Source organism: Grammomys surdaster, unplaced genomic scaffold (assembly GCF_004785775.1).
Source record: "Grammomys surdaster isolate TR1022 unplaced genomic scaffold, NIH_TR_1.0 166, whole genome shotgun sequence".
In the NCBI taxonomy this organism is placed as follows: domain Eukaryota; kingdom Metazoa; phylum Chordata; class Mammalia; order Rodentia; family Muridae; genus Grammomys; species Grammomys surdaster.
The window spans coordinates 754528-772198 of NW_021604614.1; the positions used below are offsets into that span (position 1 = coordinate 754528).

Sequence of the window (17671 nt, forward strand, 5' to 3'; positions counted from 1 at the left end):
AGCTTTACAATTTGCAAGGTTTACAGAATATACAGAAGATTGGAGATTCTCCAGTTCCTATGAAAAGCCCAAATGGAATCAGAAGTCCAGAATTGGTCGCTAACAATGGGAAGGGGACCATTCGTATTCACTGGATAATTCTGGTTTAGGCCATATGGTTGATTGTTATTTTCCCCTCAAGAGCTTTCTATATTTTTGAAAGTTTTCAAAATTAAGAAGAACAAGTTGTATATAAAAATTGTTCAAGCCTAAATAAGTCGGAGAAGGGTGGAATCTTCAACAAGCAGTAGAACAAATGGCTGAGAATATACATAATAAGCTAAGGCTGTGCTCTATACCAATTAAAGCCTGGCTGTCTTAAATATAAATGGAAAAGAAATCAAGAAAAGACGAAGACGGATTTTAGGTGGAGATTTATATAATAAGTGGGTGGAAGAGCCTGTTATAAGCATGATGCCAAAAGTAGAAAACTTAGGAGATATTGAAAGCTTCGTGGAGGAGGAGGGTAGACAGGATGTAAGAGCGCTATGCGGCTGGATGAAACATTCACGGTGTGTAAGCAGGAAATGCCTAATATATGTTTCTTGCAAAGCTATTGCAAAACATTAGAGGTCAGTAGAGTGGACAGGAGGATGGATGGATGGGAGGGAGGATGATGGACAGATGGTAAGTTGAGTGCATAGATGGGGTGGATAGACATGGATGAACTATTTACAATTTATTAGACACATATAAGGTTAATATGTATCTCTTATAAAGCAGTAACAAAAGCCTGTAGGTGGATAAATTGGACAGATAAAATGAGGTGATGGATGGATGGAAATGGGATGAATGAGGGGTGGTGAGTGGGTGGATGGCAGAAAAGGTGAATGGAGGGCATCTCAAACCGCTTTCCAGAGCTTCCCTCTACCCTGCAGTCAGCTTTCCTTCTGTTTGTGGTTTCTGTCCCCTCCCACTAGAGATGCAGTATTTTCCCTCATTCCAGAAACCAAGGGTGCTCTTGACTTGCTGCTGCCCTGCTGTCTAATCCATCTTAGTCTCTCTCCCATAACTGTCTTCCTTCCTCGTTTGTTAGCTCCACTGCTACCACTATAGCCTGGCTTCTTCCTCTCTCAGTATCACTTTTGCCACATCTGCTTGTCTCTCGCTGCCAGTTTCTCCCTGATTGAACCTAAAAGTGGCCAAAATATAATAATCCTGTTCTAACTGCTCTGCTTGAGACCGTCCCCTTGCTTTTTTTCTCCTGCCCCCAAGGACAAGTCCTAGATCATAGTCCTGTGCATGAGGCACTTCACAGTACAGTTCCATCTCATGCCAAAGCCAGCCCCCACAGAATCCCTGCCCTTCCACACCAGTGTGCTCCAACTCCCAGATGAGATGGTACTCAGAGTTGTCTCCCTTCTTGCCATGGGGTCTATGGAGAAATCTGATTCTGGACCCAGAAGAAGTACATCCTTCTGACTGCTAATGTTCAAGTGTGGCGGAGCGATTTCCCCTGTTGTGAAGGCCGTCAGCAATCCAGGGTAGTCTCCCGTGTGGAGCCTCGTCTGCAGCACTATTACTGCTTTCCCATCACGTTCAGTCACATGACACAGTTCGGGGGTTCAGCATCACTTCAGTGATTGGCCACCAGTCGTGTTACTTGCTTCCTACTAAAGGACACCTCTTTCTACAGCACAAATTTGAATTTCTTTTAATATTGCATTAACTGTTCTTGGAAGTAATTGTTGTTGTTAGCAAATGAATAGATGAAACATTCTAGGGCTGGGGCTATAGCTGAGTGGGTAGAGTGTATACCTGCCTTGTAAGGAGCCCTTGGTTCAACTCCTACTATTGGATAAATTGGAAGTGTAGTGTGTTTGTAATTCTAGCTGTCAGAGTCAAGGTCATCCTTGCCTGCATAGCAATTGAGCCTAGCCTACATGAACCCCTGTCTGTAAATTAATATTTTCAGAATCATGTTTGAGTGAGACGTGGCGTTGCACACATAATCCCAGGTCTGGGAGGCTGAGACAGGAGGATTGTGAGCTCAAGGCCTGTGGTTATAGGTAGGCAGCACCACACCCAAGTCAGTCTTCATATTAGAACCCAGTTTGTCTAATATTTTCATGGAACAAGTCAGACATAAGGAATTACATGTCCCTGGCTTCTTTCTGCCTGTAATTCCACTCTTTCTGCCTAAATCTTTATCGTGGTAAGTTGCCATCAGTCTTTTATTTCTATGTCTGTGCACTGTCTGACTGCTTCCATTGTGGGTTGTTGTTGTTTTTAATGCCTTTACTCACCTAATTTCCACAGTGTGCCTCTTGTCACTTTATCAAGTTTTATAAATTAGCTCAGGAAGTAAATTTACCCTTATTTATATTTAATGCCCCTGCAAATAATTAGCTCTCTCTCTCCTGGCATTTTGAATTTTCTGTAGATAGAACATATACCTCATTGTTTTAATTCCCCTGTGGTTTTTTGTTTGTTTGTTTGTTTGTTTGTTTTTTGTTTTGGGGTTTTGTTTTAAGATTTTTATTTCTTTTATTTATATGAGTACACTGTAGCTGTCTTAGACACACCAGAAGAGGGCGTTTAGAGTAGCTGTAAGAAAAGACCCAGAAACAATAAGGCTCTTAAGTGGACTTTGGGAGTTAAAGGAGGAAGGTGACTTTTTAAAACTCAGATTTGTACAAAAAGCTCCATCATTTAACAATCTGGTGGCCAAGCCATTTCCCTCCACATGATACTTTATTGTTTGGGTGTTTTTTAAGAGCATAGAATTGCTACAATGCCCTGATTTACTGTTTGCTTAACTCCTAGGGAAAACTTTATATTGCAATTAACCTTTCTATTTTTTTCCTTCCATTGGAGTATTGTGGACTTCCTCTGTGGTATTTTAGTGATTAAACAGGATGGAGGGCATCCTTGCAGACATGAGGCCAAATTCGATGAGGTCAGAGTGAGGGGAAGGGATGGGCTGTGTGGGGCCAGCGAGTCTGCCCCAGCCAAACTGTCTGACACTTCCCAAGTAGAATAGGAACCTCTGAATTATTCATTTTCAAGTTACCCTAAAAAGCCACTTATGTGATACCCCAGTGCAGACTTTCGGTGCCAGCTAGAGAAAGAGGAAGGCTTTGTCTTTTTTCTATAAATGTTCTGCAGCCTTCCAGACCTGCTTGTACAATTTCACATCACAGCCCTTCACCTAGGGGTGAAGAACACCATCTTAGAACTTCAGGGCAGGGCCATGAAGGGGCTGTGGGAGCCTCACGTGACTGGGTGTGCAGTTCTTTAGACTCATGTGAAAGAGGCTGAGAGGAGGAGACAGGAAGTGGTCTTGGACTTGGGCTGAGGTACAGGGTCAGGACAGGGTGGCAGGGGCTGAGAACAACAGATAGCCAGGATTCAACTGTAAGGTTGGGTTTGTTGTTGTTGTTGTTGTTGGTTTGGTTTGGGCTGTTTGTTTGTTTTTGTTGTTTTATTCTTAGCTTCTGCCACCCACCCTGTTCCTCATAGTTTCTATGCCAGCAATAGTACTTAGAGGAGAAAGAGGTAATTAGAGGCCTTTGCATCCTCAAGTAAGAGCGGTGTTCATCATAGACCCGGGGCTCCCTGTGCCCTTGAATGGGTCATCAACTGCTCTGCCCTGCGTCTGCCTCCTCACCTCTTTATAGACCAAGGTAGAGGCCTCCTCTGTGGTGCAGGAAACACTCAGGATGGAGTGTGCAGGCCAACAGCCACATGAATCCTTGTGAGCTTGGCCTGCACCTGTTAGCTACAGGTCAGTGACACCCATTCAGGACACGTTAAGGAGAGTACTTCATGAGCAGCTACAAGCAGCACAGTGAGGGGCCTAGACCCCACCGCTAGGAAAACGTACTAAAGCAAATCACTCTTCACTTCGTGCTGAAGGAGTCTGTTCAGAATTCTGATTGCACACATGTGTGTATGGTGGTATATGCCTGTAATCCCAGGAGGGTAGAGACAGGAGGAGCAGGATCTCAAGGTCAGGTTTAAAGTCAGTCTGTGCTCCATGAGACCCTGTGGTCTAAAGATAAAAGTAACTAAAAACTGTTAAGAAAGTGAAAACTATGTTGGGACAAAAGCACATGGTTCCTGAGGTATTCTGTAACCGTTCATCTGTCCTACTGCACAGTCCAGGCCTCTTAGACACCAGACTCCAGAGCTCAAAACTCACAGGTCAACTGTGCCACCTACAGCTAACATTGGCTGGTATGCAAAAAGGAACTGTGCAACTCAAGGGGACACAGTGTTGGTGGAATAGAAAAGGCCCACAAACTGTGAGAGGCTGGCAGGGAGCCAGGCCATAGTCAAGAGCATCAGTAGGCACCGGTGGATGAGGGTGTCATAGCCACATGTCTGTTATCTGATCTGTGTGGATGCCCTTTGTCTTCAGAGAGGAGGAGGGGCTTCAGAAATGATTCTCGCAGCTCAGCACCTTCTGCCAAGCCTGACGACCAACTCCCGCAGGGGTCCTCTTACATGTACATGAATAGTTAATCTAATGTGATAAAAATGGTTCAAGCTTTTGTTTATTTCATATCTGTCTTACACACATGTCAAAGTGTGTGTGAGGAAGTTCAAGGACAGCATTTGAGAGTTGGTTCCATCTTTCTACCATTTGAGTCCTGCAGATGGAACTCAGGTTGTCAAAGTTAGCAGCAGGTACTGAGCCATCTCTCCAGCCCTAAGAAAATGTTTTTATAACTTATTCCACTCAAGATTACAAAAGAAACCAAAGGCCACACCCATGTATAAATATTTATATAAAAAAGACTAAATAAAGTATTAGTGACCACACCTGAGAGCTCACTAAAGGTGCGATACAGCTCACCCAGATGGGGACAAGTGGCAGCTAGTATAATTTATCGTATTAGCCGGTCAGAGGAGAAAATCCATTTCATTAGCTACATAAATGCTTAAGACCTACTTAAAGAAATCGATGCTCATCTTTTATTAAAAAGTCATAAGAAAGTAAGAGATGGGTATTTTATTAACATAATCTAAATGTATATATTTAAAGCCAAAAAACAGCAATATGGTGACTTGTGAAATAGTGAGTTAACACTTAAAGTGCACAGGAGGCAAGGATTCCCTCACTCTTGTCTTAGTTAGAGTTGGTTACTACTGCTGTGATCAAGCACCATGTCCAAAAGCAACTTGGGGAGGAAGTGGTTTATTTGGTGTATATATCCTCAATCACAGTCCACTGAAGGGAGCCACAGTGGGGCTGACCCAAAGGCCATGGAGGAGCTCTTCCTACTGCTTGCTCCTCATGGCTTTCTCAGCCACTGTCTTGTTATCCTAGGACCACCAGCCCAGGGGTGATATCACCACATGGATTGAGCCCTCCCATATCACTAATAAAGAAAATGGCCCCAGGCTTGTTAGAGCCAGATCTTACCAGGCAGTAGCTCAACTGAGGTTCTCTCCCCGCAATGACTGTAGCTTAAGTGTTAAGTTAAAATAAAACTAGCCAGCATCCAGTCATAGAAATATATGCCAGTATGGTTCTACCTCCCCTCTTTCATGCCTGTGCGTGTGTGTATCATCACACACATGTGAATGTTTATATAGAGACCAGACTCTAACTACTTTTGTTTTTTGGGGGGTCTTTTGGAGGGTGGTTGTTTGTTTTGTTTTGTTTATTTGGGTTTTTGTTTTTGAGACAATCTCTCCCTTTTTCCTGGAGCTTGCCAGTTCAGCTGAAGAAGATGGATAATAAGTCCCAGGATGTCTTCTGCCTCTCCATTACTGGGATTACAAGTGCCTGCTACTGGTCCAGCCTTTGTTATGTGGGTTCTGAGGATCCAACTCAGGTCCTCATGCATGCAAGGGAAGCACTTTACCAACCATTGTCCCAGCCCAATGAGTTTCCCTGGATAAAGAAGCAAGAAGCATTATGGGGATACCAGCAGATTCTTTGCTCTCCTCATATACAGATAAGGTCTGGTACTGTGAAAGGCCACAGGAGCCATAGAAAGGCTGTCACTAAATTGACCTGTACAGCTGACTCCTTGTGGCTCAAAACTACCCTTCCTCCTGACTGACATCTGACTTCCATATCCTATGCAGCTTATATTTTCTTTTGTGACAAACTATCTGATGGAAGCCACTTAGAGAGGACAGTTGACTCTGGCTCCCACTGGTGGGGAAGGCATGGCAGCGGAGGGAGGCCACATGGCAGCCTGGGAGGCCACTGCTGCTCACTTCCTCCTTCTCATTCAGCCCAGGACCCCGCCCAGTCTCACTCCGACTCCTCCTACCTCAGGTAACAGAAGCACCACCATCCCTCACAGACACACCAGAGGCTTCTCTCATGAGTGCTTCCAGACCTTGTCAACTGACAGTAAAAACCATCACAGACAGCTTTCCAACTACAGATTGTCCCCGCTCTTGTCCCATATCCTTCTTTTGTGCCAGGATGGGAGAGGGGACCTACATCCTTTGGAGGGATGACAGTCCCCATCACAGAGCACCTTTCCTCAGAGCCAGACTCCATCCACCCCTGACCAACCTGTTCTTTCTGAACTTGGACTCAGGCCCTCCCCTAAGTGTCTCAGAAGTTTTTTTCAGATGACAAAATGGTAGTGATAATAATTAGGGGCTGGTGAGATGCTCAGCAGGTAAAGGTGCTTGTTGCCAAGCCTAATGACCTGAGTTTGATCCCTGAACCAACCGCACACAGCGAGAGAGAACAGACTCCTGCAAGTTCCCTCTGACACACAGACACAATAATGAAGTAAGGTAAGATTCTGTAGAATTTGCATAGAACATTTTCCAAATCCCCATATGGAACTTTAATAGATAATCTGATGCGAGCCAGCGCGCGAGCCAGCCAGCGCTAGAAGTGGTTTTACACGGTATGGCTTGTCAGATGAGGTGCAAACGTGAGTCCACAGGAGGCTGATGATACACACATAGAATCTTTACAAGTGGGATATGAGGACATGGAGGACTGAGCACACTGTTTTCCTGGCGTCACTGACGGATGGCTAAGACGACAAGATATGCGGCAGCCTGGCGCTGGGCCGGATGGTGCTAGCACACAGGAGGTTTGTTCAAAAGGAAATACATGGTGTCTGGCCTGGGTATAATTTCCTTTCCATCAACCTTGACTGTGTCCTTTGAAGTTCATCATAAAAATGTTATGTTAGCCCGGAGAATACCCTGAAATGATACACAGGGAAACAACTGAATGATCTATATATATTCTAGACTCTGTACTTGAAGTCAGGGAAGAGCATAAAACACTGCAGGTTAATAGACAGCAGATGCCATGTTGTCAGCTCACAAAAAGGTGAGCAGATGAGGTTCTTATAGCAAATTGTGCTGAGCGAGCAGTTTGTACAGTATTACAGACTTTGAAAATAGAAAAGATTTTAGACAAATGTCAATCTCAATCTTCAGGAACTTTGAAATGGAAAGAGTGGCCAAGCATAATGGCATACATCTACAATCCCAGCACTCAGGAGGCAGAGTCAGGAGGATTACAGTTTGAAGACAGCTTGAGCCACATGAGACCATGTCCCAAAACAAATTAAAGAATGAGAATCCTTTACAGCCAGATATGGTGAATGCACATTTGTAATCCCAGAGGCTGAGGCAGGAGGGTTTTTATAAGCCTGGGACTTAATAATAATGAAAACTAGGCCAGGAAGGGCTATATTACAATACTCTAGTCTAAAAAACAAGAGGGGGGGAGAAGAGGAAGGAATGAAAACAAAGCCTCTCAAAGATTTACTGTTGTGCTATGAAACTCTATTATGGACAGTTCATCCCTGTCCTGGTAAAGCACCGAATGTGGTCCCTCCCCCATCCCCTCCAACATTTCCAGTGTACTTACTAAGGTCAGGTGATTGGGTAGGCTTCATTTTGTTGGCCAATGAAGTACAGCAGTATGTTTGAGAGGATGTGTCCTAGTTTGCTTTTCTAGAGTAGTCAGGAAACACTGCCCCGAAGCTACGTGGGAAGGAAAAGGTTTATTTGGCTTAGACTTCTGGGATCACCTGTAGGGGAGGGGGCACCAGCCAAGGGCTGAGCCCTCCCACAATTGTTAATGGAGAAAATGGCCCAGTAGCTGGCCTATAGGTCTGTCAGATGAAGGCAGTTCTTCAGGTGAGGTTCCCTTTTCCCAGGAGACTCTGGTTTGTGTCTAGTTGACAGGAACTAACCACCATAGGTGGCTTCATGGAAACCCAGTGGAGCAGTGACTCAAGGTAGAACTCATCATGCGAGTTCAGGCTGTGCTCCACACAGAACTCAGGATTACACTGAAGTTCTTTGCTAGCAGTGCACAGCATGGTGTAGCATACCTGCTATCCAAGCAGGAGACCCTGCTGAAAATAATTTAGTTGTAACTAGTTGTTGTATTCTCTTTGACCTAGAGAAAGGGGGTGAAGAGTTTTTTCTTCTAAAAACTAAAAGCAGGCTTAAAGTGATTATCTATGGAGAGGGGCTGGGGTTAGACATTATAGTCCACTAGGTACGCTTGCCCAGCATACACTGAACACTGGGCTCCTTCCCTACCACTACATAAACTGGATATTATGGCACACTCTTGTCAGCTCAGCACTCAGGAGGTGAGGACAGGAAGAGTAGAAGTTCAAAGTTGACTTCAGCTACATAGTAAGTTTGAGGCCATACTGGTATATATCACAGCCTGTAACAGAAATTTTATATTAATAATAATAATGTAAACTTTGGGGCAAGTCTTGTTCCCTCACTGCCTCCTATAGTCTCTGGGAATGACACCCTCTCTATGTCTGGGTATCATTACCACAGGCTTAAGGTTTGAGTCACTCTGCCCGTCCACAGCAGAACAGTGTTGTCAGTCTCCTCTGAGTCCAGGGATGTCCTCACCATGAAATGCACAGTTACCATTATCACACTCAATATTTTGCTTAGTTCTGTGGTTGCTTAGCAACCAAAGTTAGACTGACCCATCAATGTCAATGTAGAGATTGCTTCAAACAGCAGAGAGAACACCCTCCTGTTTTAGTGGGACAAAGTAGCATTTTATTTTGTTCTTCAAAATTGCTTTACATTTTTAAAAATTATTTACTCTGTGTGTGTGGGTGTGTGTGTGTGTGTGTGTGTGTGTGTGTGTGTGTGTGTTTTTAAAGAATAAGAGACAGGCAAGATGGCTCATCAGATAAAGGTGCTTGCCAAAAACCTGAGGACTTAAATTCAATCCCTGAGTCCCACATGCAGAAAGGAAAGTATTGGTTCCTTTAAAGTATCCTCTGTCCTCCATAAATACAACATGCCCCCAAACACACACAAAATAGATAAATATAATTCTTATTCTTAAATGAGTTTTTTTTTTTTTAAAAAAAAAAAGGATCAAAGAAACAGCTGAATGATGTAGAAGAAAGAAGTTGGTATGCCAACCTGTCCAGTCAGATAGATGGAATGGCCTGAAGATTAGTTAGTAGAACTAAAGAAAGATGACACCACTCTTAAAGAAGCATCCTGGAATACAAGGAGCTATCCTATCTGAACACATTCAGAGTCTGCCTGCTCGCCCAGGCCTGGCTGATTCCCAGTGTCTCCCAGATTCTGCAACCAGCTCTACAGCTGAGCCTGAGGAGAAGTTGGCAACTTTTTCCCAGCATGTCTTATCTTGAGTGCCAGCATATCTTATCTTGAGTGCTCATGAGCCAAGTATTTCTGGCCTTTTCTCCCAAACCTGCAATGATGGCAAGACATTTACCTACCCTGGGCTCTATGCTTCCCTCATGGTAGGATGTTGTTGTAGTTAGAACTTCTGTTTCTGTGATGAAACACCATGACCAAAAAGCAGATTACGGAGGAACTTACACTCCCATATCACTGTTATCATAAAGGAAGTCAGGATAGAAACTCAAACTGAACAGAAATCTAGAGGCAAGAGCTTATTTATGCAAAGGGTATGGAGAGATGCTACTTACTGGCTTGCTTTTATGGCTTGCTCAGCCTGCTCTCTTATAGAACCCAGGACCACCAGCCCAGGGATGGCACCAACCATAGTGAGCTGGGGGGCTAGGGGGTTCTCCAATCAATCACTTAAAAAAAAGGCCCTACAGGCTTGCCTATAGCCCAATTTTGTAGAGGCATTTTCTTATTTGAGGCCCCCTCTTCTCTAGTGACTTAGCTTGCATCAAATTGGCATAAAACTATCTAGCACAGGTGTGAAACTATGATATGCATTTGCCTTCTCAGAGGAGTACTTTCAAACAAAAAATAAATAAGAACATCCAAGCTAGTGTGGGCTAAGAGGTGACTAGTGCATTTCACACTGTGCGTATCCCTACAGGCCACACCTGCGCTAAGTGCCCTGTGTCCTAGTAAGGCCCTTGGTGTCAAGGGCGTGTTCCTAAGGGTAGATGTTTTTTCCAGCTCCTTCTCTCCTGCTCTGGCTAACCAGCTGTTTATCATTCAAACCTTGGCCTGCGCACTGCCACCTCTGAAGCCCTCCCTGCTTCCTGCCCTGAGGAGGCTTCACCATCATTGCTCCTGAATTTTCCAGAATACAATGTTCACAGCTCCAGTCAAGACATAATGCATTTTGTTTTTTCTTTATTTTTGAGACGGGGTGTCATGTAGTCCAGGCTAACCTTTAACTCACTATGTAGCACGAGATCACTTAGCGTTCTTGATCCTCCTGCTCCCATCTACAGACTGCTGGAAGCACAGGCTTGTACTACCGTACCCAGTTTTATGGGGTGCTGAGGACTGAAGTCAGGGCTTCATGTACACCAGCCAAGCAGTCTACCAATATGAGCCACATCCAAAGACCTGTATTTTACTAATTTTTTGGCTCTGTTTGCCCAACATGATTAAAAGCCCCATAGACACATGAATATCAACAAAGTGAATGAAGAGCCTCATTTGGTGGTGCACGCCCGATGGTACACTTGAGCAGTAGAGATAAGAGGATTAGGAGGCTGTAGTCATCCTTGACTATTAAGGTCTGGTGAGGTGCTCGTGGGTAAAATCCCTTGTTTCATATGCCTGAGGGCCTCAGGTTGATCCTTGGAGCCTACAGTAGAAGAGAACCAACTCCTGAAAGTTGTCCTCAGCACTACAGCAGGGATGTGCACACAGTAGTAATGAGTAAGTAGTGAAAAAGCGAATAGCCTGCTGCCTGTGACGTATACTTTGTCCCATTGGCCACTGTGATCCCTTGCAGGTTTGTCTGGTCCTCTCCTTATGTGGATGTGGTTATTCTGCTTCAGTCTGAGCTAGAGAGCCTATCTTGTGATCACTTCAGTGCACCAACTCAGTGATGACTAACCTCTATCTCTCTTTTCACAGGGCCGATGAGATCGAGATGATCATGACTGACCTTGAACGAGCCAACCAGGTAGGCTGTTAGAGTCTTCTCCATGAAACACCAAAGCTCACCCAGTCAGTTCTCAAGGGAGACACCTCACTCCAAGATGGGGTCATTGTGGCTCCATTTTCACATCCTCTAAGGAAGTCTAGGAACTCAAACAGGACAGGAATCTAGAGGCAGGGGCTTATTTATGTAAAGGCCATGGAGGGTGCTGCTCACTGACGGCTCTCAGGTCTTGCTCAGCCTGCTTCCTTACAGAACCCAGGACCAGCCCAGGTCCTGTCATGAGAAGTTAGAAATGCATCTGCAGCACTACTTCTGGGAGAATGTCAGCTTCAGTCAGTGTCTGAGACACACATGCATGAGGGGGCTTGATCCCATGGCTCCAATGCACCTGTCCCAGGAGTGTCCAAACCATGGCCTACGGGCCACATGCATCTCAGAATAGCCATTGATGAGGCCCAACATAAAGCAGTAAACTTATTAAAACACTGTGAGATTAGCTGATTGATTGGTTGATTGATTTGCAGTTGTGCAGTTCCCAAGTGTAAACATTGAAGTTGACACTGTCAACTTCCCAATGCCAGAAGGTTGAGCATGTCTGATTCCTTGTCCCCAGGTATCCATTATACCACAGAATTAATTATCATCACCTTTAGTAGGTTCCAACTGCTTGCTCTACTGGAGCTCCCAGTGGACAGTTATCTCAGCCCATACCCAGTTATCAGACATACCTTTCTGGAAACACAGCACAGTGCCAGGCACAGAATAGTCACATAGTATCAGATGGTTCCAAGCACTCAGCTACCCATAAACCCTTTCTTCACAGGCCCTGCAGGGCAGTAAAACATTTTGCTTTCATACCTAGTGCTCCTGGCTCCAACTAGCTATGGAACTGATAATGACCTCGACTTCTGATTCTCATGCTTCTAATTTCCGAGAGTTAGAACGAGTGTGCACCACCACAGTTGATTAATGCAGTGCTAGAAGATGAAACCCAGGGTTTCATGAATGCTAGGCAAGCACTTTGCCAACCAGCTAAGCTGCATTCCTAGCCAGGTTCCATACATTCTTCACTTGGGGGAAAAAAAAACAGTTAAAGCAGAAATTAGCTTCTCAGCACAGGACAACATGGCCTGTGGCCTCTTCCCCTCAATTTTATAGCTGGGTAGCCACAAGCACTAGAAAGTTTTGAATTTTGCATTGAGTCACCCCACCCAGTGAGTTCAAGGCTCTCTGTGAAATGAAAAGCCTCCCAGAATTCCCTGCAGAACCTGCCCCCGGCCCCTGGGAGTTCAGGGGACACCTGTCTTTCAGAGGCACTGGTCACTCTGACTTGCACCAGCACTCAGGGAAAAGTGGTGTCCGTTTCTTCCCTGATGAAATTCACATGAAGCCTAAGCAGGAAAAGTGGTGTAGGAGGAAAGAATGGACCGCATGGCTCTGTTACTCCCGTAGGACAGGGTTGGGGCAGCAGCTGGTACTTAGGCCTGTCCTAAGGTCCCAGGCCTGGCCTGTAAAGGCTTTCTGTGGAGAGTGTGGCCCTGGTCACATGAGGTCTCCTAAGTAGTCTTAGCCACCCAGAATAGTTGTCCATTCTCTAATGCTCCATGCGCAGTTAATCTAAGCAAATTGTCAGAACCATAGCACTTTATCTGCAAGCCTCCACACTGACAGCAATATGGTCAGGACTCTTAGAAATAGAGAAACTCACTCAGTGCCTGCTCCATCACTAAGCTGGGACAAGAAACCCAGAAGTCTGTCTTAAGGTTGTCTTGGCACATTGCAGGGTGGTTTGTTTCTTGTTTGGTTTTAGGTGTTTGGTTGTTTGTTTTGGATGTATTGTTTTATTTGTAACTTGATTGCAGAGTTGGCTCATGTGAACTTTGTAGATGACTACATTGTGTTACACTGTTAAAAGGATGGGTGCCCTTGGTACAGCATCTGAGAAGGGAATAAGGAAGCCCCAGAGGCTGCCTGGCTGACTGGGGTGGGGGAAAATAAAAGTCTACAGGGTAAATGCTGATGTTGTCATTGAAGGAAAGCTAGGCTGTGTGTGGGCAGCAGAGTGGCCTGATGGGAAAGAGCCTGGCAGGTTAGGGGAGAGGGACTTCATTCTAAGAACAGTGGGTACACTGGGAAGATGGAGATGCCGGATTTGTATTCAATTAAAGGACATTTGGGGACGGAGAGATAGTTTTTAGAAGCACATACTGCTCAGGCAGAGGACCCACACTGGGCAGTTCCCAAGGATCAGGTGCCCTCTTCTGAACTCAGGGCTCCTGTACTCACACGCTCATATACCCACACACATGCACACAATTAAAAATAAAATAAACCTTTAAAGATTTCATTTAAAAGAAATAAAGGAATCGCTGTAGATAAAGCTGTGATAAGGAATAGGGGTGGGAAGGCCAGAAGCCAGGGAAGCAGCAAGCAGCTCTGCTGACAGGACAGGAGAAGCCTGTGGAGCTGGACAGAAGATGGTGCCCAGAGAAACAAGGCAGAGGTAGGCTGAGCAAGGGCAGTGCGGGGCTGCACACAGCCACAGACTGCTATAGGTGTCGCATGTATCTAGACCATGGGACCTGCCTGGGAGGAACAATTTGCTAGTTCATTGGTGTTTAGTGTTGGTTTTGCCCTGGGCTTATTTCAGACATTCTACTGAAACCCATAGTGCTGTCTCATTGCTCAGAGATTATCTCTCTACCCGGGGGAACCAGCAAAACAGGCAAAAGCCACTAGTGGAACAGGGATGTGTCCTCGGCACATGTTCCATCAACACTTGCACTTCCCACACTTGCAGGAATAGTTATTGCACCATAACAGTTAACTAGCCTCGAAAAGGGAAGGTTCTGGGCTCCCAAATTTCTTGATAAGTAAACCTTAGCTTGGCGAAGCAAAGAGCATGAAGGTGCGGAATCTTTCCTCCCCTGTGTGGGCTTGCTGTGTGAGCTTCTTTGGTTGTTTCTGAGGAGCCTCATAGCCCAAGTTAGTCAGATTCACTCTGAATCTGAGGATGATCTCCTGCCTCTACCTACAGAGTGCTGGAATTACAGTTCATGCTGTGCTGGGGGTCAAGCCCAGGTATTCTTCTGCCAAGGATTGTATGTGCTAATGGGTCAGCACACTTGGCTTTGGAACCAGGACACCCAAGTCACAATTCTAGATTTGGCATTCTTTTACCCTCCCCCTGTCTTAGTATGTTCTCTGTTGCTATAAACACCATAAGCCAAAAGCAGCTTGAGGAAGTTTAGTTCACCTTTCATGTCTCAGTACCTCAGGGCCAAGAATTGAGGGCAGAAACCTGGAGGCAGGAACTGAAGCAGAGGCTCAGGGAACACTGCTTACTAGCTTACTCCCCATAGCTTGCTCAGTTGCTTTCTGGCAGCTCTTGGGACCACCTGCCCAAAGGTGGCACCACCCACATCAATCATTATTCAAGAAAATGCCCTCAGGATTGCCTACAGGCAGTCTGATGGAGGGGTTTTCTCGGCTGGATTTCCTCTTCCCAGATAAGCTTAAGTCAGGTAGACAAAAAACAAACAAACAAACAAACAAACAAAACACCTAACTAAAACACCAGTCCTCAAGTACCTGCTTGTGTCCTGCATGGAATGAGCAGGATTTCACTCTACACTCCCATTCATTCAATCAAGCCTGTACCCTGCTCTTAGCTGGCATGGATGGAGATGGGGATGTTGTGCTAGCTTCATGGGCCACAAGGCCAGACACATGCACAACTGGGTTCGGCATCCCTTGGTTTGGCTCTGTCTTGTATTTGGGCCTCAGGACACGCTGGTAGCAGTAAGAATCTGTCCAGCAGTTTGTTCACAAGACTCTGCCATAGTCCTGCTACTATGTGACTTGTCAGCCTGGCCTGTGGTGGCCATCAGCACGAGTAGTGACTGGAGGGGGCCTCACTGCAAATGTCCCATCTGCCTGGTACATGTGGTGACAAGTTTCTCATCTCCTGCCCAAGACCTTCACCAAGTTCCTGCAGAACCATTAGAGTCACCTCTGGCAGTCTCCCGTGTCTCTGGTTACATGCCATCACCAATTCACACACTAGGCCACTTTGCTGCTGGAGAGACTTCCTTGTCTCAGATTTGCCTGTACCTGTGTTTTAATGTCACCTGTGCAGAGATGGCTTAAGCAAATAATTATGACTTAAGACCAAAAGGGGCAGAAGATTATACTGAAAGCCCCCACCACCACCACATAAACCAAGGGAAGTAGCCAGATATGGTGGGTCATACTTGTAATCCCAGCACTTGGGAAGTAGGTCCGGAGTTGAGGACAAGCCTCAGCTCTCTACATGAAACCCTGTCTCAAAGGAAAAGGAAAAAGAAAGAAAAAATGGTTCTATGGACCTTTGGTTCTAGATTCTGTCTGGAGCAGAGGTTGTGTCGGGAAACACTTTGCAATAGACATGGAAATTCAGGGCCATTCCCCAAGCTCTCCAGGAGAGGCCGGGTGCTCATCTACCATCCCTGCTTGGGCACATAAACTGTCCTTAGTAAGATTCTGACTTCTTTGTGTGGGGACTCACTGTTGCCACCAACAAGGCACTTGGGCTAACTAGCCCTGCCACTGTACAAACAGATTCGCCAGCCAGCAGCAAGCCAGCTAACTCCTGTGTTGTCTTTGTAGCTTCTGTCTTGGCAAGGTGAAACAGTCCGTTCAGCCAGACTGCCTCATTAACCTTTTCTGGTTTGCTTTGTTGGTGGCTTTTTATTTTGGTTTTTGAGACAGGGTCCTCACTGTAGTTCAGGCTGGTCTCGAGCTCACTGTATATAGCCCAAGCTGGCTTTGAAATCACTGTGTAACTCAGGTGACACTGAATTCACTGTGTTGCCCAGGCTGGCTTAAAACCTATTGTGCCTCCCACACTGTCCCCCAACTCAGAATCCTTCTGCCTTGCCTTCCTCATTCCCTTTTTCTAATAACAGAACATAAGCTGCCAAGGGTATAGAGAAGTGGCGCGTCACTCTCTATCCTGATGACCTTAGCCACCATTGCCCACCTGTCTTAGTTTTGTCTTAGACATAATAACAAGACCTGGATAAGTCTGTTGAGAAACTACTCCCACAACAGTTGCATGTGGTGAGCCTCTGTGGACATAGAGCCCCACCCAAGTTTCTGAGTGGGCACCGTGTTCCCACTCTATAGATATGTATGTAGAGGCTCCAGGAACATAGGTAGCTGTCCCTGCTGCCTCTATTCCCAGAATGGCCTCTTGAATGGTAGGTACTGGAGTGGCTGGCTTCTTTGTCCCATGGCAAGTCTGAAGTTGCAGCTGTAATGGCTTTCTCATCTGGGGGTCCTAAACAAACTACAAAAGGTTCCAGCCATATCTGTTGAAGCTCCCAACACTAATTTAGGCCCACTCACTGCTAGTCCAGAACAGTCTGGCTAGCTGCAGATGCCAACAGTCACAAACATTGCCCCATGAAGGGTTAACTGTGGAAGCCAGCTCATCCCTCACAAAAGCAGCCACATTTCCATAGTCCACTCATGGAAGAAAACACGATGGAAGAAAACAACCACAACACTGTGTATATTTGGGGGAAGACACTGGCCGGAGTGTCTTTAATTCAGTGTTTACCCATGAGAATGACTCCCCAGAGTAATCCTGTGATAAAGTCTCTTCGGTCCATGAGAATAGAAAGAAATTGAATCAGAAGACTCTATTTCCACCAGTATTTATTCAGTCTGGGAAACGCAATGGGCCGGAGCATTAATACCAGCAGGGGATTCCTCGCTCCTAGCGTTAAATTACTGTCATAATCGCTCAATTATTTCTTCCTTGTACTGTTTAAAATAAAAATCCATCACATTCTAGGGTGTGTGTGTGTGTGTGTGTGTGTGTGTGTGTGTGTGTTTCCCTAGCATTTATTAGGTTGAGTGTTTAGGAAAATCAATTACAGTCAGTCAGGCATGAATTGATGAATGTTCTTGTAATAATTGTCAGCTGTTAAACCAAATGTACTCTCTTCTCCTCACCCCTTCTCGTTTCCTTCAGAGGGCAGAGGTGGCACAGAGAGAAGCAGAGACTTTAAGGGAACAGCTCTCATCAGCCAACCACTCTCTCCAACTGGCCTCGCAGATCCAGAAGGCTCCAGATGTGGTGGGTAACCCGGGCTTCACCCCGCCCCCACCCCCACCCCTATTCCCTGTCACTCCTAGTTTCAACTCTTGCCTTTGGAGTAATGGTTGAAGCAGGAAGGAATGTTTGCTGGGTGGATTGGTTACTTTTCTAATGGCTGTAACAAACCAGAGGGAGGGAGGGAGGGAAGGAGGGAGAGGGAGAGGGAGGGAGGGAGGGAGGGAGGGAGGGAGGGA

The 17671-nt window shown here is 45.6% G+C and overlaps 1 protein-coding gene across 4 annotated transcripts in view; it reads left to right on the top strand.

Moving 5' to 3' along the window:
- Cux1 (cut like homeobox 1) overlaps positions 1-17671 on the top strand; it is a 289376-nt gene that overhangs the window by 185818 nt on the left and 85887 nt on the right. For all 4 annotated transcript variants that reach the window (XM_028766044.1, XM_028766045.1, XM_028766042.1 and 1 more), the window contains exons 9-10: positions 11305-11353; positions 17352-17456. In XM_028766044.1, the coding sequence (XP_028621877.1) occupies positions 11305-11353; positions 17352-17456 (154 nt within the window). The remainder of the gene's footprint in view (positions 1-11304; positions 11354-17351; positions 17457-17671) is intronic.